Below are 18,994 nucleotides of genomic sequence, written 5' to 3'. Positions count from 1 at the left end.
GACGGAATTTCATCTAATTTGCCTCAAACGTCCACTTGGACTCAAGGATGAACTGATTACATTTTGGTGGTCAAAGGTCAAGGTCACTGTGACCTCACGAATGCCATTTTCAAGCTTGGTAACGCCATATCTCAGTAACACCTTGACCAAATGTCTTCACATTTGGCTCAAAGGTCAAAGTCTGGACAGACATGCATGTCGACTGCTGACTTGTTGGCGGAGGCATATATCCGCGGTGGGGTCGTTCTAGTTTTAGAGGATGTTTTTGTGATTTTGAGGAGCTTGTTTCTATGGTTGAGGGGGAGCATGGTGAAGTAGCCGGTAGGGCTGCACGATAAATCGATTTTGAATCGTAATCGAATTAATTAGTTGACGATGTTAAAAAAATGAAAATCGTCAAATGGATTTTCACTTTAAGTAGGGTAATTACGGTACGGCAGCTCTCTCTCATATACGCGTGCTGTTTCCTCGTCCCTTCTCCCTGCTGTGAAGTCTGGTCAAGAAAGGCGGCATAATACAACATTAAAACAATCGAGAAGAAAAACACAGCGGTAAAATACGTGAATGATTTGAATGAACAAATTAGAAAATAAATATGCAATAATAAACCTCAATAGATCAGGTAAAAACATCAGCACTCCATGGTAAGCAGAAAATGGAGGCATGTTTACCAAATTCAGTTGTTTATATTGGGAACATCAAATTGTAATGTTTCAGTTTCAGTTGATTTTAACAGGGGGGGGAAGCATACAAACACCATAAAAGGTCATTAAAATACTTGTGAGCCTGAAGCCCTACTCAGCAAAACTGCTGCTTTTCAGAGGGTTGCTGTCCTGCAGCAAGAGGGGAAAACAAGAAGGGAAACAGTTAAAGCGATAGATATTTACAAGAAAAAGATTATTGGAGGATTTAGGATGTTTAGCTCCTGCTTGGGTGACAATATGTGCAATATGTAAGATGTCAGCTGCCCCAGAATGGCTTTGTGTGTGTGTGTGTGTGTGTGTGTGTGTGTGTGTGTGTGTGTGTGTGTGTGTGTGTGTGTGTGTGTGTGTTTAGAGACAGTCAGAAATCAGAAAAACATGGCATAGCACATAAATGTAGGATTAGAGGCAATATTAAAAAGAAATTGCATTTCAACAAAAAGCATAATTACTCAACACAGGACTTTATCAATACTTACAGGGCTTGTTGAGGTTTTCAGATGGAGGTTCCTATAAAGAATGAGAAAACTTAATTTAACTTAATTTAACATGGAGTTCTGAAGCCTTACATAAAGCCCTGAATGTTAACTAGTTTTCAGGGGGATCATAATAGAGGATAAAACAAGCAGTGTACACCCAAATTTGTCACATGGCTACAGATCCCCTGCAGTTACACTTTGCAATGAAGTGAAATGAAATGTTTCATTGCATACAGTACAGTATGTCACACTCCTAGTTTTTGCCTCTCATGCGATGTGAAGTGATGACACTAGGGGTGCTCCAAAAAAACGATTATTGTGGGTTGTGTGCACTGAGAGAGACTGACAGCTGAAATGGTTTGGGAGTGGTTAAGGTAAATGAGGAGCTACTGTCCACTCCCCCCTTACCTGGCTGCCTCAGGTGTGAAAAACTTCTCCAACTTTGAGGGCTGATTTCTCAGAGTCTTGCTTTTCAAAGTGTGAACATTCAATTAAACATATCTCCTTAAAAAAAGAATTCTGATTACAATGTGTGACACATCATTTGAAAGCTTACAGTCTGCAGTTTCTGAATCTGTGAAAAAATGAAAAATGACCTTGGCATACTTGTGGGTCGAAACGCCAGGATCTGTCACATAGGGCAGTGGTTTATTGTGTGGTGTAATACATGTAGGTGTGTTTTGACAATGCATTACTATAACATTATTATAGGGATGGGGCCGATCCGATCCAATATCGGTATCGGGTGCCGATTTGGCACTAATTCACGGATCGGTTCGGAATTGATTTTTTTTTTATTTTTTTTTTGCAATTCCAGCACGGGCCGCACAGGTGGCGCTGGCCGTAATTTGCCCATGTATAATAGTATCCTTCTTTGCCTTGTATATTTTCTTAATTTTGTCTGCTTTTTGCAAGGTATATTTAAAAAAAAATCTTTAATTGGCCAAATCTTTGCCTATACCGGTACTGTATATTCAAGAAAAATATTGGTATGGGCATAATATCGGTATCGGCAGATATCCAAATTCAGGTATCGGAATCGGATCGGGAGTGAAAAAAGTGGATTGGTGCATCCCTAGTTGGATTATTGTAAATATTAGGATGGGGGACATGGGATTGCTGCATGCCATGTAAGGGCTTTAATGACTCTATGGCCTTGATTTAATTATTTAGTACAGATTTGAGTCAGGGCCATGGTGGTATTGGGGCTTTTGCATTGAGTTTATGATGTCTTTGATAGTTACGTTATATCCACCGTTGTGTCTGTTCATCCTGTCTGTGCTCGTAACCTACTAGGCAGCACGAAACAAGTTTGCTTGTCACACAATAAATCACACTTGTTTGACTTAAGAGGGCATGTATGTATCCTTCACATTCGCTAACCTGTCAGTCTTTGAACTGAAATCTTTGAACAAGCCTGTTCGATGCCTGTCGGAGAGAAATAGCCTGGTTCGATGTTGAATCCGTTCACCTGCGTCGTATTCTGTACTGCTTGAGATATGTAATTGTGTATAGCGTTTGTATTGCCTGTCCTATTATGTATTGTGGCCCTCAGTTTCCCCCCTGGGGGATTGATAAAGTATATTGTATGGTAAATGCTCAACGCCATGTCCGCGGTGCGAGGGTGCACGGGCCACATCTCTTGCGTCGAACATGAAAGACGGAGCAACAACATATTTGTGGGTTGGAGGTTTTTTTAAGTGATAATTATGTGTCAATTCCACTACAGGAGAGACTTGATCTCTGAAGTTCGGTGGAATTTTTTTTTTGCATATCGGTATTGGCATCTGCAATTTGCCAAAAGAGTGGGAAAATATCGGCATATCGGATATCTGCATAAAAAATCATCATGCATCCCTAATTACAGGCCCACTTATGAATTGTCTTTATCTGGTGTATTTTAACCCATGGCAGTGGACGTTTTTAATATGTCTGTGAAGCCAAAGACAAATGTCCACGTGATTGGACAATAAAGATGTCTAATTTAGACAAGGCCTCAAGGTTTATTGGGCACTCATGATCACATGACCTCACGAGAGGTCATGTGATCAGGATGGTCTTATTAGGCTAGATTTCCACAAAGGTTCCAGTTCTGTCACCCTTCAGATGGGGGTCCCCCCCCCCCACACACACACACTCACACTCACACACACACACACACAGACAAAAATCTTATCAAACTGGGGACAGCAGCCTACAATTAACTGTGCTCAAATTGACATAATGCTGATGGGAAACCTCTGATCACATGTGCTGTGTATTATTACTGATTCACTGTAGGCTATGGGCATTTTGCGTTGTACCACCGTTACCTGCTTTGGTGATTTCTCATCGTCAACGTCAAATAAGCGGAGAGTCATCTTCAACACCCCTTGATCCAAATTGATCGCATGCCCTTCTTTCCCCAAAACTCGTCCTCGGTCTGTTTGAAAGACAAGACACACAAGTCAACCATTTTCGGCAAAATAATTCTCAAAGAGCCTAATGTTAAAAGTTGTCATCTAGCTGTGTGTGTGTGTGTGTGTGTGTGTGTGTGTGTGTGTGTGTGTGTGTGGTCAGACTCACCCTCCTCTGTTTTGAAGCGCAGCGTCGCCATCCCGCTGCGCTCCTCATACTGAACTCGACAGTCACCTGAGCCGTTTGATTTCTTACTTTGGAAATATTTCACCAACTTGTTTTTCAGTTTGGGGATGTTGTGTTTACCGAGCACGACGAGCAAGGCGTGGGGATACGCGTCGTCCATCGCTGCCCGCTGCCCCGAGCCCAACTCGCCTCGCTGCGTGGCTGGAGAGACTGGAGAGACCAGATACGAGTCAGTTTCACTTTTTGTTTCCGCTGAAATGCTAACCTCGCGTCACCAAGCTCTTAAGAGCCTGGCTTCCGTTCACAATTGATTTTGTCACCCTACCTGGTTCCGGCCTAGAGCCCGCCCTAGACAGGAAGGGCAGCGTTTCTAGCTCGTCAACTTTTACGTTAACTTGACAATTTGACACAAGTATCAGAACGGCAAACAACAAAACAAAAGATGGACGTAGCGAACGAAGTTTTTGAAGAAGTTCTTTTAGAAACATTGCGGATTCACAATCTCACATCTTTTAAGCCAATACAGAAGCTTTGAATCAGACAATTAATCGAGGCAAGAGACGTCAAGCTAACGGCAGCAAAGACGTTTTTTCGGCGCACTGCCTTCCGGTGTTCATTCTGGTTCCGTGGTTTACGCCTCATGACAAACAGCGGGATGAAAGGTGCCCAGACTAACCACAACAAGCCAGTTCACCTCGCGTCACCAGGCTGATTCTGTCTGAGAGCAGCGAGGTAAACGCAGGTTAGTTACGCACACTGGTCGGTAACTGTTAAAGCCGAAGGTAGGGCAAACTTCAGTTATTGTTACTGTAGTTTACTAGTAGTTTACTACATTTAAAAGCTGAAAACTTGGCAAATCTCCTTCACAGGGGGAGTGGCGTGCCGTTTCTCCATTTCTCCTTTCACTTCACTTACCGAAGTGCTTTCCAGGCGGGTGGTGGGTCAGGTGAGTACTACACAGCCTCGTTGTTTTTGTGCAAAGTCACTATATATTGATAGTATTCTGTTACATCACCACACAGCCATCTTGGTAGGAAAACAACGATTGTGATCCAGGTGATTACAATCAAGTGACACAAACAGCCAATGAGATGTGTGTATTGTAGCGCCATATTGGTAGGAAAAAGGCTTGTGACATCATCGGAATACTATGAATATATCAGCGTTGAAACACAGTTTAGTTTAACAGTAGCCTAATCATCATATGACTCAATTATTTTGTGTGACATATCACTGATGTGATGATGTCCCAGTGGGATTTATGACATCACTGATGATGTCACACATCACTGGGATTTATGACATCACTGATGATGTCACAGTCACAGTGGGATTTATGACATCACTGATGATGTCACACATCACTGGGATTTATGACATCACTGATGATGTCACAGTGGGATTTATGACATCACAGTGGCCAGTGGGACATGGGACAGACAGACAGACAAACAAACAAACAGAGCCCTAGCTCCCATTTATAATACTGATGATGATGATGATGATGATGATGATATATATGGCTTCGTTTGAGATTGTCTTATTCTCTGTTTTTGGTGTACTTTGTGGCAGCGTTACAGTGCCACTTACCGGCCTGGCATATATACTACAGCGGTTTCAGTGGTATTCAGTAGGTTCATGTGGATACACACATTTCTTGAAACGATTCTGTGTTTCTGGAAAACTTTTCTTAAACGGAAAAAAAAAAAAAGATCGCTTCCGTCTCCGTGTGGACATGGCCTAAAATGGCATTTTTCCTGACAGACAGCCAGGGCGGACGTCCATTGGCCTTCCCTCTGGCCGGGATGCCCTGAGAGCCCTAAGGCCACCTTGGCAGTGCCCTGCTTACTACCAGCCTGCTGCTGTCAGTTGCTTGAAAAGCATCAGTGGTCTCAGCTTAATGTAGCTGCCTTATGCAAAGGATGTGTCATTGGCTCATTTTAACACACATTTCAGAAACATTGCTCTTCATGACGTCAATAGAGGAATGGCCTTTGTGCCCTGCTGGCATGTGGGCTTGTGTCCTAAAAACAATTGTGACGCCGAAGGCCAGATCGATAAAATGATGAAATTCCCACCCTGCTGTGCAGGCTTTGCATATTGATGATGCATTTACTGACACACAATCTCTCTCCCTAGATCAAACTTGGGTTATATGTGGGAGTCATGGCCAGCAAACTAGATGTTCCTCTTCATGGAGCCTCAGTTAACATTGTGAGACGGTGTGGACCTGCTCTGCAAGATGTCCTTCAAAGCAAATTTGGGTGTTCGGTCGAAATCCATGGTGTGGATTTTGACAGAGATCCAAGCTCAGGAGGACACTGGAGTAGGCCAACCATTGTCCCAGAAAAGAGGCTTTCTGCTGAGCTGCAGAATGGCGTGAAGGTGTCTGTGTGGAAGGCTGATCTCACCAACTTCAGAGCGGATGCTGTTGTTAATGCCGCTAATGATCGGCTTGAGCATTACGGCGGCCTTGCCCTAGCACTGTCCAATGCTGGTGGCCCAGAGATCCAGAGAGAGAGTCAGGAATACATCAAGACGTTTGGTGCCTTGAACACAGGAGAAGCAGTTGTCACAAATGCTGGGAAGCTACCATGCAAGAAGATCATCCATGCCGTGGGCCCAAGAGTACCAGGAAATCCAACTGCAGCCATTGTTGAGCAGGCTGAAGAACGGCTGGCGGAAGCCGTGCGGAGCATCCTTTTCTTAGTTGAGGAACACGATCTGCAGTCTGTCGCCATTCCTGCTTTGAGCTCTGGACTGTTCAACTTCCCCCTCCCGCGATGTGCGGACATCATAGTGACAACCCTGAAACATTACTATGACCGGAAAAAACCAGGAAGTCTTCTTCCCCGCGAGATCTTCCTGGTGAACCATGATGAGCCTTCTGTCTCTGAAATGGAGCGAGCCTGCCGTCAGATAGTAGCAAACACACACACGTCATACGGCCAGGCAGCAGGGAGCCATGGGAGAGGTGCTGCGCCTGCCATGTCATACGGCCAGACAGCAGGGAGCCATGGGAGAGGTGCTGCGCCTGCCATGTCATACAGCCAGGCAGCAGGGAGCCATGGGAGAGGTGCTGCGCCTGCCATGTCATACGGCCAGGCAGCAGGGAGCCATGGGAGAGGTGCTGCGCCTGCCACGTCATACGGCCAGGCAGCAGGGAGCCATGGGAGAGGTGCTGCGCCTGCCATGTCATACAGCCAGGCAGCAGGGAGCCATGGGAGAGGTGAAACCTCTGTCCAGGTTGGGAAAGTCCGTCTGATACTGAAGAAGGGTCGAATTGAAGAACAGCAGGTGAGAATATTGAATGTTGATTTGTTGAATGACTTGTTAACTATCCCTGTATGCTGACCTCAGTCTGTATGCTGACCTCAGCCTGTATGCTGACCTCAGTCTGTATGCTGACCTCAGCCTGTATGCTGACCTCAGCCTGTATGCTGACCTCAGTCTGCTGAAATGTGCACTTGAATCTCAGAGGGTTATACAAAGTCCTAATGATCCTGTGTGTAATATTGTGTCTTGACTTCTCCAAATTCATGTCAATATCCCCAGTGGCCATATATTTATTCTTCTCAAGCTGAAATGAAAAATGGCTTTTTAGCTATTTTAATTTCGATCACATCCCTGTTCATACTTACCTATTTAACAATGTAAGTATAATAACCCCTACTTTGTGTGTTGTACAAAATTAAAGTTCCATTGGCTCATTTAATAATCAATAAGCTATAATTGCATACGCATAATTATTGGTATGAGTTATTAGTCATAAGACATCTCACACATGCAGACATGGACAGCCACTACAGACAGACAGCATATCTGTGGTGGCATTGAGCAGGTCTCACCCTCTGCTTGGGCCTTCAGAGAACTCAGCATGTCAAGTGACCTTGCTAAGGGAACACGCGCACATACACACACACGCACACACACACACACACACACACACACACACACACACACACACGCGCACATACACATACACACACACACACACACACACACACACACACACACACACACGCAAGACATTCACCCCTCCCCTCTGTCTCTCTCTTTTCCCTGCCTTACAGTATAAGAATCCATGTCAACTGTCAGTTACTTCACTGAATATTTGGACTCTGTATGACATACCATAATGTGTACATTGAGATTCAGTCCTCTGACAATGGAGTTTGTAATGGCTTAAATATACTTTCATAAGACATCTTCCTGACTCCGGGCTCCATTCAATTTGGTTTCTATAAGCTGTTATAATTATTATATAGCGGATGAGGAATGGTGAAATCCATTCTACAACAGCATGTAACATCAAAGAAATAAAACAAATGGTAATATGTCTTCATTTAATGCTGGCCCACTTCTCTGCTCTGGGGTTGGGTGCAGTGACCCAGCCAATGAGCACACAGTCCACACGGTGCTGTATTTACTGTAGTGAAACGTGACTGCAGGGTCGAATAAATGATTTAGCGGACTGCTTTGGAAATATGTCACAATAAGTAGTCATATATATACTGTGCATTTGACGTTTCAGCTCGACTTTAAAGGCTGTTCGCCCATCATCCCCTGCCTGCTGTACAAAACCAATCCAGTTGATGATGTTATCACCAAGCCTCACTAAAGTCTAGGAAAACACTTTATAAAGTAGAAGGCCCTTCTCACAAACAATCTATTTTTGCTTCTTCATAAACCATCTCTGTTTTTGTCTCCTTTCAGACGGATGTCATCGTGAACACCACATCCTCAAACTTTAACTTGTCATCTGGTGAAATCTCCAATGCTTTACTCAAGAAAGCTGGCTCGAAAATTCAAATTGAAATGGATAAACATAGCAGATCTTATCTCACTGGCCAAACACACATGCCTGTTCCCTCACAGGCATATGCTCTGAAGTGTAAACGGGTGTATCACACTGTTTGTCCTCCAGGAGGGGACAAAGCAGCGCAGGAGGTGCAGTATGAGCTACTCGCAGGCGTTTTCAAAGTGGGAGGCGGGCCTCTCCAGGGGGACAACAAATAGTTTCAGGGGATGCTCAGTGTATGGAACTGAAAAAATATTCCATTAGTTATCAAAAGGAGATCACATAGGATAGCCTAAATGTGTGATTTTGTTCGAGATAGTTCAGAGATGCAGTAATTTGGGGGAATTTGACTGTTTTCCCCACTTTCCCAGAGTCAGAAACCTTCAGACAGACCTTTTGTTTAATGTATTTGGTGTATTCTTAAGTGTGTCAACAGCAACACCAGGCTATCTTGGCTCAATTGTTGAGTGGTAATGGGATCAAATAACAAAATCATGATGGGGAGGGTTAGGTGAGGGGAGGCCCACAGTCTCACACTTTGAAAACCACTGAGCTAATGTATTCCTTCAATGACGAGGGTCATTAAAAAAAAGTGGAAAAAATCTTCTGAAAGAAAAACAATAATTTTCCCTGGGTTTTACTTATGGTTTTACTGTTAGTTAATCTGTTTGAATTTGTCTTGTTAATGTTGTCACCCAGAGAACAGTTATACTAGTAGGTAGTGTTTAATACAGCTTGCAAAGATGAAAAATAATAATAATAATTGTGTAACATAAACATTGATACTGTTGGGAAAATACTGTTTTAAGTAGGTAAATTGCATTATACTTGTTTAATGTGATGATGTACCAGAACTAGTTTTTCAGAAATTTCAAACAAAGCATTACATCCAAATGATCTACTCTATCTATATCTGTTCATTCATTTCAGATACTTTACAGCATAATATACAACTGCTTAACGATGGCAGACTCACATCGCTACACATCAGTGGCCTTTCCAGCCATCGGCACTGGCAACCTTCAGTTCAGTAAGAGAGATGCTGCCCAGATCATGACACGTGCAGCGGCTGACTTCGCCCACAAAGCCTCCGACAGGATGGACATCCACTTTGTCATCTATCCTCCTGACCAAGACACATTCAAGGTTATGTCGCAAAAATGCCACAAGTCATGATGCTGAACTGGTATTGTTGTACTGTCAATATCGGCCTGCAGTCTGAGGCAGTACAGAAGTGCCTCTGCAGGAGTAATAAACAAAACTGTAATATACAGTATGTATCACAGTAGCCTACAAACTGTTCTATATCAAATTTAACAATAAATAAGAGGTAATAAGTTAAACAATAACAACAATCACAGAAAAGTAAGATTTGAGGAATAAAACACAAATACAATCAGAATCTGTAATGTATGGGTTTTAATGAGTGATTTAAGCAATGCATTCATTATATCAACTGATAATTGCATAATTCATAGAGAGCCAAAGTTACACCCACTTCCGGGTTAGGCATGCGCACCAAGAGATTTCATCCGCTATTTATTTTCCCATAGACATTATGTAAAATGCTTATAAAAATAGTTTTACTTATTCAAACCAAATGATTCAGCTATACCAGTATTTAGAAACAGGAGAAACAATTTCACTCGGACCAAAACAAATCTTTTTTCTATGATTTTTTTGTTTTTTGTCCGAGTGAAATGTTCTATGGTGTCTTCTGATTTATTTTTATTTTTTATTGGTGAAATAGCATTGCAAAACAGTGACATAAAGGATGAATAGGATTGACATAATGGACAGACATACAGGCACTAACATACCGCAGTTACAATAAAGTGTGTGTGATGATATGACAAGAGTCCGGGTCTCTCCTGATTCTAAATATAGCTCAATCATTTAGCTTGACCAAGTAAAACTATTTTTATAAGCATTTTACTAAATGTCTATGGGAAAATAAATGGCGGATGAAATCTCTTGGTGCGCATGCCTAACCCGGAAGTGGGCGTGACTTTGGCTCTCTATTGCGAATTGTCTCTTACAAAAAGAACAATATTAATGACCCTCTCTTTCTAGGCTTTTGAGGATCAAATGAGACATCTCCAGGATAGGGCATCTCATCCTGGTCCTTCACATGGTAACAACATATTTAATACCACTAATACCCGAGAAGGCGTTCTTTACTGTGATGGTGATGGGAGTGCACGCACCATTGGAAGTACTGAAGTTACCCTACAGTCACAGTAAAGAACAGCGTTCAAGGCATTGCGGCTTTTATACAATGGTTACCATACCAATGCATGTGTACAGCAGACTGAAAAGTTTGTTTGACCAATCCTGTTGCTTCGCTACTGAAACTCATTTAGATAATTATCCTAAATTGCTGTAATGACTGTGGTCTTCTCTATCAGGGTTTGAGCAGAATGAGGGCTTTCGTGGCAGCAGGGCTCCCAGTCCACAGATCAGTCTGAGCAGCCCTTCTGAAGAAAGGACACGCGAGGCTGAACGATGGCTCACTGACCTCTTCATTTTATCCGGCACCGTCATTGTCCCCAACAACTTCATCCAGTGCTTTGGCGAGCAGGAATTTCAGCAGCTGTCCCGCCAAACTAAAAGGAGTCTTGTCATTGAGGAGTTTTTTCAGGAAGGTCATGCAGGCATAATGGTGAAAGGGGAATCAGCTGAAGATGCGGCGGTCGTCGGGGTGCGGGTGGAGGCCATGCTCTGTGAGGTCCAGAAGGAGTTTGTCAGAGAGGAAGAGAAGACCATGACCATGTCAGATAGGAGTGTGTCCTATGAACGCAAGCCAGTTGACGACTACTCTTCAGACTTCCAAGGCAAACAATATATCTTCAGGAATCAAAGGCTGCAAGTAATCCGGGTAGGTTCAGGGCTTAAAATACACTTTGCTAACTAGGGGGGAATTCCCCCCTTATGTTCTTCAGATAGGGGGGATTTATCAATTTTGGTGGGGATCTATAGACTTTGGGGTGAGACACTAACCCGAGTTCCCAGTAAAAGTGCAAATACTCAACTAAAAATAGACTCAGGTAGAAGTTGAAGTAGGGGTTCAAATCCTTTAGCCTACTCAACTCATATTATAAAAGTACATAGTTACAGAATGTTAAGCAGCTGAATTCACACAGCACCATGCATTTTACAAATTGAGCAGCTCATTTCACCCTCCTTATGCTCAAGTATGTACCATTTCTGCTGAGACTTATCTTTAGGTTTGATCTTTTTCCTCTTTACATTATGGGTGCTGCGTGTCTCGGGTTCATTAACGTCGTTCTCGTTCTCTGGATCATCAACAACGTCGACATCACTGGCACTCGGCATCGGGAGAATTAACGTTATTAATGTCATTGTCACTATCGATTTCTTCATCGTCAGTAACGTAAACATCACTGACACTGACGTTACTCGGTGTTACGTTAACGTTACCACTAGAAGTGCCTTGTTGTTCGACCGTTTGTTTTTTCTGTGCAGGTCCCCCTTCTGACGGCGTAGTTTTCCTTTTTAGCCAGCGATCAATCACGTTTGCAAGCAGCTGAGTCTATCCACGAGAAACCAGCAGAGGAGCGTTGATGTCGAGAGAGGACTGAGTCGACAGAGCTAGTGTGCTAATGTTTGTTGTCAACTGGCCAAGGAAGTTAAATTTGCCCAGTCGTTTGAATGCAGCAACGTTCTGCACAAACACAGATCGGTCCACACAAACCATTGCAGGATTACTCCCCCTTTATAAATTGAAAATATGCGGGAATTCGGGAAAATGTGCGGGATTCCCGCAATCCCGCGCCAAATTTTAAGCCCTGAGGTTAAGTGCAAAAAAAAAGGGCCCAAGTCTTAACTGCAGGATATGACTATAAGTAATCCTTTCATCCTCGGATACACAAATAGAGCTACTGCTGTATTCCAAAAGTAGATGCCTACATTTGAAACACCATCATCATCATCATACCTGCCAACATTAGGCTGTGAAAAAGAGGGATTTTCTGGGCTCTCAGCAAAGGCATCTACAGAATCGGCTCCTTGGAAAAAAAGAATCACATCCTTGAGGCCTATCGACATTCCGTCAGTGATGTGATGGTGTTCTATTGATTTATGCTGCCATGTCAAAAAATGATCATGCTACTCTACAGTATATGTAAAAGGGAGGCTTATGGGTACCCATAAAACCCATTCTCATTCAGTTTGATGTGAGAGGTCAATGAGCCCTTTGAGAACGGCCATGCCAGTTTCTCCCTCGCCAAAATTGAGCCCAACTTTGGAGCGTCATTTACCCCCCCTCCCTTTCCCCCCTATTTTTTAACACCAAAATGGATAGTATTTTATTTTACGTAAATTCATATGGTTTCAAATATAACTAATTGAGCAACACTCAGCAACTATCAGTTTCAAGGTGGACACATTACTTCCAAGTTGAGATGGAGGAAGCATTGCTTGTACTTCATTTACAGTATTATAAAATTGCTATTGTCCTAGGTCTGGTACACCACTGCTTGACCCTTGTTTATCATTGTTTTTGCATCTATGATGTGTTGCAGGTGGACAAAGTAGAGAACCAAGCTCTGAAGGAGTTCTTTGAGCTCAAGAGAAAACAGATGGGTTCATCGGTTCCTTCTCAGAAAATGTATCAACGCATACCTGCACAGTTCTGCGACATGGTCAGCCATGTTGGATTCCAGAGGGAGTACGCACCACCCGATGGTATGTTATTGAATGCTGCTCAATATAATCTAAAGTTTAAGTAATGTGTTACAAATACAGTACATACTTCAGCATGCACTGGGATGCGTCATCAGTGATGTTAACTGGGGTCGTAAGGTGTTTCGGGTCTGTCAAACATCATACACCCTCGCCCAGTAGACCCAGCCGAGGCCGATTAAGACCCCGACCCGCATCCCAGAAGCAGCCGCTCACGGATCAGCCCTCCTACTCTGTCTGCAACGTTGCCCGCGGAAGGGCCGATCACGCCCAATCCGCTGCAATAGAGCTAGTGCTACATCGCAGCATTGCAAGACCCTTCGGTGCATGGAGGGTCTAAGGCGCTATGGGTGTAATGTTATTACATAAAGTACTTTTGATTTGAATTTGTCTTTTGTCAGGTAGTAATGGAATTATCTGAACTTGATTGAACCCTGGGTGGAAATTGGGAGCGCAATATGATATTGGTACAATAAAGCAAAAAATAAAATAATATAAAATATTTTGCGTTTTCCTCTACACAGACCAAAAGTATGGAGAGGGCATCTATTTCACTAAGAGCGTGAAAACAGCCGTGGAGTTGTGGAAGAAGCTGCCAGATGAGGAGTATCTATACTTTGTGGAGGCCGAGGTGCTGACAGGGAGCTCCGTCTCTGGTCAACCAGGCCTTATTGTGCCACCTGCTGTGGGCGACGACCCACTCGTTCTGTACGACAGTGTAAGTGGAGGGCCTGATATCTCTGTCATATTCAGTGGTTACCAAGCCTTGCCAAAGTACATTATCATCTGCAAAAAGCCCTGAACAGTGTTTCCTCTGTATTCACTTACCACTGGGGTGCTGCTGCCACCACCAGCACAAGAGCACTGCCAACAAAATAACAGTATAATTTAGATTTACATGAATAACTACTGTATATTCCAAATGTTTGGAGTTAATGCATCTATTATATCTGAAGAAAATCGTTTTTAGTATTGCAAATTGCAACCATAATTGGGACCAAATCAGAATCCGATATGGAACCAAAACTTAAATTAGCCACCCCCCTCCCCCCAAAAGCACCACTTGTGCATAAATTTACAGAGGAAACATCAGTAAAGAAATTAAGTGAGTTGATGTATTATCTTGAAGTGCATGACTCATTGATTTTTTTTATACGTTTTTTGTTTTTGTTTTTGAGTACTTTAGATGGTGGTTGGAATAGTGCAAGGCAGGGCATTGTGCTTTGAATATTAGCATTTTTCACCTCAGCCATTTTGTGTCTAAAAGGCAGGGAGTAACACAGGTGCAAGCAAAACATTAAAGAGGGCCCCAGTACTGGAAGACCTAAATGGATGTTTGCTTGACCCTTTGTTACTTCCTGCCTTTTAGACACAAAATGACTGCTGGTGAAAAAGGCTCATTGAGCAACGATACAATTCTAACATTTGGTAATGTACTGTAAACAACATTGTGTTTTATACAAATAGATGCATGTCTGAGTGATTTGTTTTAGTGGCACCGCATGATATATAACCGATATATCACCACTCTCCGGGAAAACTCCAAAATGTTAACTTTTTAGGAAGTAAGAAAAACAGCCTGGTTTTTGGTTTAACAGAAATGCATGTTTTAGTTTACCAACCGGGTTTTCTCAAATTTTGTGTGTGTGTGTGTGTGTGTGTGTGGGTTCTCTCTGCAAGTGCCCTCAGATAACAGCAATAAATGTAACCAATCTTTGTATACTGAATTATAAAACTGACTTCCATATTACAACAGATATGAGGCTTTGGCTAAATGGTGGGACAACCTGCATAACCGATTGTCAAACTTGAATTGTGTAACAAAATAGGGAGTAATTACAGTAGTGAGATGGAGCATGTGAAGAAATAATAATTAAACTGGTTATAGTTTCAACAATTGTCGTGTTTTCCTCTGTTATAAGAATGTAGAACCGAATTACCTTGGAAGAATAGCAGGGGCGGTTCTAGGCCTTTTTTGGGTGGGCTTTAGCCCACCCAAAAATAGTCTCAGCCCACCCAAAAAAAATAGAGGCAAAAAAAAACATTTTTTTTTTTTTTTCCTCCAAATCCATGGTGGTCATTAGTAGCAGTTTCAGACTACACTCAATGCGCTGTGTGCGTGTTTCCCCCCCCCCCCCTCTATGTTCTTAGGGTGGACTGAGACAAAAATGTAGGGGGGTTCAGCCCACCCGAAAAGTTTCTAGAACCGCGGCTGCGCAGGCGCTCCCTCCTCCATCTATCTGCCTAATCCCACATCACTTCACACAGGTCACACACACAGTACAGCAGCAAAGTGGTCCTCCACAGTCCACACAATCGTTCTCCCCACTCATGATCAATGAAACTGTGAGGTGAACATTGAGCAGTCAGTCGTCAGTAGTTACTTAATTAGCGCATATTGATATGCAACTTGTCGCTGTGCCTGCCAGACAAACAGGTGGACTGGAGGAAGGTAGGTAGGCTACCATGGCACCAGCCAGCCATGTCATGCTAGCTCGCAGTAAAGCTGGTGTAAATGGATGCAATGTTTTTTGAGAAACATATGGGCATAAGTGACAAACATATTTTCAAACGGGTCCCTTGTTATCTGAATGAAATTAAGCCCTTCAGAATCGCAAGTGGCTGCTTTACACAGCCTGTCTGATGTGATGATGATGATAGCTTAACATGCTACCAACCAGTCAGATTTGTAGAAAATGTGTATGGCTGCTATATACATGTAAGCTGATTCACACACAAGAGTTTGTGTGAATCCAAAAAGAGACAAATTGCATTAATGTGTGATGAAATGGCCTTAAGTAGCCTAACTAATGTCAGTTTCCAAGACAATTAAGTCTTCAGTGAATTTAAGCATGGGAACAAATCCTCATTTGTTGTTTTTCCATAGATGGATATACGAGTGCTTACAATATATTATCTTTTCCACACTGACAAGAGTAACATTTTGAGGAAATAACAGTCTTTTTTTTTTTTATAATTATTTTAATGAAAACAGACAATTTAAATAACGTTTCAATGTTATTAAAATCAAAATCAACCCATAATATTTAAGACATGGACAGGTAAAATCTCAAATGTGAAAACCCACAGTTCACACACACACACACACACACACACACACACACACACACACACACACACACACACACACACACACACACCTAACTGTCGTCCCCTAATATGACAGAGAAACCTCAGCTTGACAGACTTTGCAATCAATGGTCTTGGCACCCACAGCATCTCCAATAGAGAGAAATGGGTAGAGTTTTTCAGTGAATGTGTCTTTGTGAGTGCAGATATGAGTGTTGTCCTCAGAGTCATAGAAGGAGAGTTCCCCCGTGTCATAGTCCAGCTGGACTCTGATCCTCTGGAGTCTCTTCTTCACTGTGAGGGTCTCACCAGACACATTAATGTATTTTTCATTGTGATGTATTAAACCCCAGATTCCACATTTTGGTGAGGGAGATGACTCCCCCTTCCGGTCAACTGACTCTTTAGCCAAACCCACAGTCCAGTCAGGATGATCTCCCACCTCCACCTCCCAGCTGTGTTTCCCTGAGCTGAAGCCCTCAGAGCCCATAACATCAGGATACCCAGTGTGTCTCTCTGGGTTGTCAGGGAGCTGCTGCCATGCGTCTTCTTCACATCTCACACTGGTCAGGTCATCAGACAGATAGAGCGAGGGGTTAGCAGTGTTTGGGTCCAGAATGACGGGACTGAACTTGACTTCCCCTTTCATCTTCTCCCAGACTCTGAAGGACAGGTTGCCCAGGTGTTTGACCACATCTATCAGAGCTCCTGAGACCAGCTGTGGATCTGACAGTGAGCACTGATCTCTGGCTCTGGTCTGAGTGGGTTTATAACTGGTGAGGAACGGCACATTGTGTTTCTGCAGGTCTTCCTCAACAGCAGAGATGCTGTCTGAGAGAGAGGAGATCTTCTCCTGAATGATCTTCATCTCTCTGGTGACAGTCTTCCCCCTCTGCAACTCGTCCTCCGTCAGAGCTGCTAGTCTGGCCTTCTCTTCCTCTTTCAGGAACTGGTGGAGCTTGTTGAACTCTGCTGTGATCTGCCTCTTTGTGGCCAACAGCTGTTCCTTGGAGTGTATATTCACTTCATTGTTGTATGTCTTCTCAACCTCTTTGTATTTGTCCCTCTTGTCCTGGAGAGACTTTAAATCAGATGTCAGCTCCTCCTTCAGCTCACTGACTGCTTTTTCGACAGGAACCAAGTTGTGACCTTGGTGGAGAGGGAACTCACAGCCAGGACACACAGCTCTCTGCTCCTCTTTACAGAACCATCTAGACTCTCCTGGATGTGGACACACCACCTCCGCTTTCTCCTCTTCTTTATCAGTCTCAGATGATGCAGCCTTCTGTCCGTCAGTAAAGGAGTCAGCTAGTTCCTTCAGGGCAAAGTTCACTGCTGGATCATCATTTGACGTTTTAGTTTGACAAATGGGACAGTTTTTGTTGTTAGCTTGTTCCCAGAATTGTTTCAGGCAGCTGGAACAGAAGCTGTGGTTGCAGCTCAGAGACACAGGATCTCCAAAAGTCTCTAAACACCAATGGCAACTGAGAGAACTTTCAAAAAGAGCCATTTTCTCCGCCATTTGCTTTGGTATTCAAAATATCTCTCAATATCAAGACTCACCAAATCACATTCACTCGGACTTGCTGCTTACAATCCTCATTTATAAAGGATTGCGTAGAATCCCTCCTACTAACGAATGACTAACTAACCTATCAATGACTGCGTGCACACCTGCAGGCAATTCCCCTGGTTACCAGCTCCCACAGTGATTATGCACGTGGATCCGCCCCATATCCCATTCCCTACATGCCCAAATCCAACCAATAGTCAATGCAAATCACCACATGAAGTTACAGCGCATATAAACGATCCTGATTATCACTTCAAAAGAAGATATAGAGCAGGGGTGCCCAAATTCTTTGAAAATAAATAGAGTCCGCACACTGAATTAAAGTAAGCTCCCAGGTCAGTTTAGTGCCCAAATTCTTTCCCATGAAGGGCCAAAACTCAATCTGGGTGCAGGGCAGAGGGCCAAAAATAAACGTTGTGGAATTACATTAAAATGTATTGTGTTTTATAGTTTTTAGTTAAGTAGCCTAACTAACAATACAATGTGATTTTCAAATGTCAATTTCCAAGACAATTAAGTCTTCAGTGAATTTAAGCATGGGAACAAATCCTCATTTGTTGTTTTTCCATAGATGGATATACGAGTGCTTAACGTATATTATTATCTTGTCGGAATATTATTCCAGACAATAAGTTAGGAAGTTCCCTTTTGATTTAATTTTACTTTTGTTTTGCCTACAAAGCAAAATGTTACTTTACTTGAAACTCCCCTGAAGTGATTTTGGTATTATTTATGCAAGCATAATTCTACCATAGTAACCTGTATGCAGAATATATATAGTATATATAGGGAAACAATTATTTTTTCATCGCTGTAAAACCACAGAATGGTAAAGAAGATATTGATGTGTGTAGTTCTTCATAGATCTAGTCTCTTCATTTTGATCTCAAAGTGCGCCAGTTTGATCCATTTTTACTTGAAACTGTACAAAATTTTCTTCCGGGGGGGCATGCCCCCAGACCCCCCTAGGGGTTCAGTGGTCCATGACCTTTGGGTGGGCTGAGCCAGGCTGAGCCCACCCAAAGCTCTGATGCTAAAACCGCCCCTGAAGAATAGTTTAAAG

The 18,994-nt window shown here is 42.9% G+C and overlaps 3 protein-coding genes across 5 annotated transcripts in view; 1 reads left to right on the top strand and 2 right to left on the bottom strand.

Annotated features, from left to right (window-relative positions):
* Positions 1 to 3,908, bottom strand: part of LOC310778073 (protein mono-ADP-ribosyltransferase PARP14-like) — a 29,143-nt gene extending 25,235 nt beyond the window's left edge. For all 3 annotated transcript variants that reach the window (XM_083638394.1, XM_083638395.1, XM_083638396.1), the window contains exons 1-3: positions 3,746 to 3,908; positions 3,493 to 3,602; positions 1,181 to 1,211 (exon numbers count right to left, since the gene is read on the bottom strand). In XM_083638394.1, coding sequence (XP_083494520.1) covers positions 1,181 to 1,211; positions 3,493 to 3,602; positions 3,746 to 3,776 — 172 coding nt within the window. In that variant the 5' untranslated portion in view covers positions 3,777 to 3,908. The remainder of the gene's footprint in view (positions 1 to 1,180; positions 1,212 to 3,492; positions 3,603 to 3,745) is intronic.
* Positions 3,909 to 4,635: 727 nt separating this feature from the next.
* On the top strand, positions 4,636 to 15,144 carry LOC310778074 (protein mono-ADP-ribosyltransferase PARP9-like). Its single transcript, XM_083638397.1, has 8 exons — positions 4,636 to 4,709; positions 5,903 to 7,060; positions 8,480 to 8,713; positions 9,495 to 9,710; positions 10,638 to 10,698; positions 10,973 to 11,442; positions 13,109 to 13,271; positions 13,793 to 15,144. The coding sequence occupies exons 2-8, from the start codon at positions 5,930 to 5,932 to the stop codon at positions 14,068 to 14,070; spliced, it is 2,553 nt and encodes an 850-aa protein (XP_083494523.1). The 5' UTR covers positions 4,636 to 4,709; positions 5,903 to 5,929; the 3' UTR covers positions 14,071 to 15,144.
* Positions 15,145 to 16,443: 1,299 nt separating this feature from the next.
* Positions 16,444 to 17,880, bottom strand: LOC310778793 (zinc-binding protein A33-like; the record flags this gene model as incomplete). Its single annotated transcript, XM_083639239.1, has 1 exon — positions 16,444 to 17,880. One exon carries the CDS (start codon positions 17,878 to 17,880, stop codon positions 16,444 to 16,446), a length of 1,437 nt encoding a protein of 478 aa, XP_083495365.1.
* Between the last annotated feature and the right edge of the window lie 1,114 nt (positions 17,881 to 18,994).

This window comes from Poromitra crassiceps, assembly GCF_964638095.1.
Source record: "Poromitra crassiceps genome assembly, chromosome: 6".
NCBI classification, from domain to species: domain Eukaryota; kingdom Metazoa; phylum Chordata; class Actinopteri; order Beryciformes; family Melamphaidae; genus Poromitra; species Poromitra crassiceps.
The sequence above is the reverse complement of the archived record's forward strand: the minus strand, read 5'-3'. Positions and strand labels throughout refer to the sequence as shown.

Coding starts and splice junctions, on each gene's coding strand:
- LOC310778074 (XM_083638397.1), top strand. CDS start 5,930: ATGGCCAGCAAACTAGATGTTCCTCTTCATGGAGCCTCAGTTAACATT. Junction 8,714..9,494: donor GGGACAAAGCAGCGCAGGAG/GTGCAGTATGAG, acceptor CATTCATTTCAG/ATACTTTACAGCATAATATA. Junction 13,272..13,792: donor GGAGTACGCACCACCCGATG/GTATGTTATTGA, acceptor TCCTCTACACAG/ACCAAAAGTATGGAGAGGGC.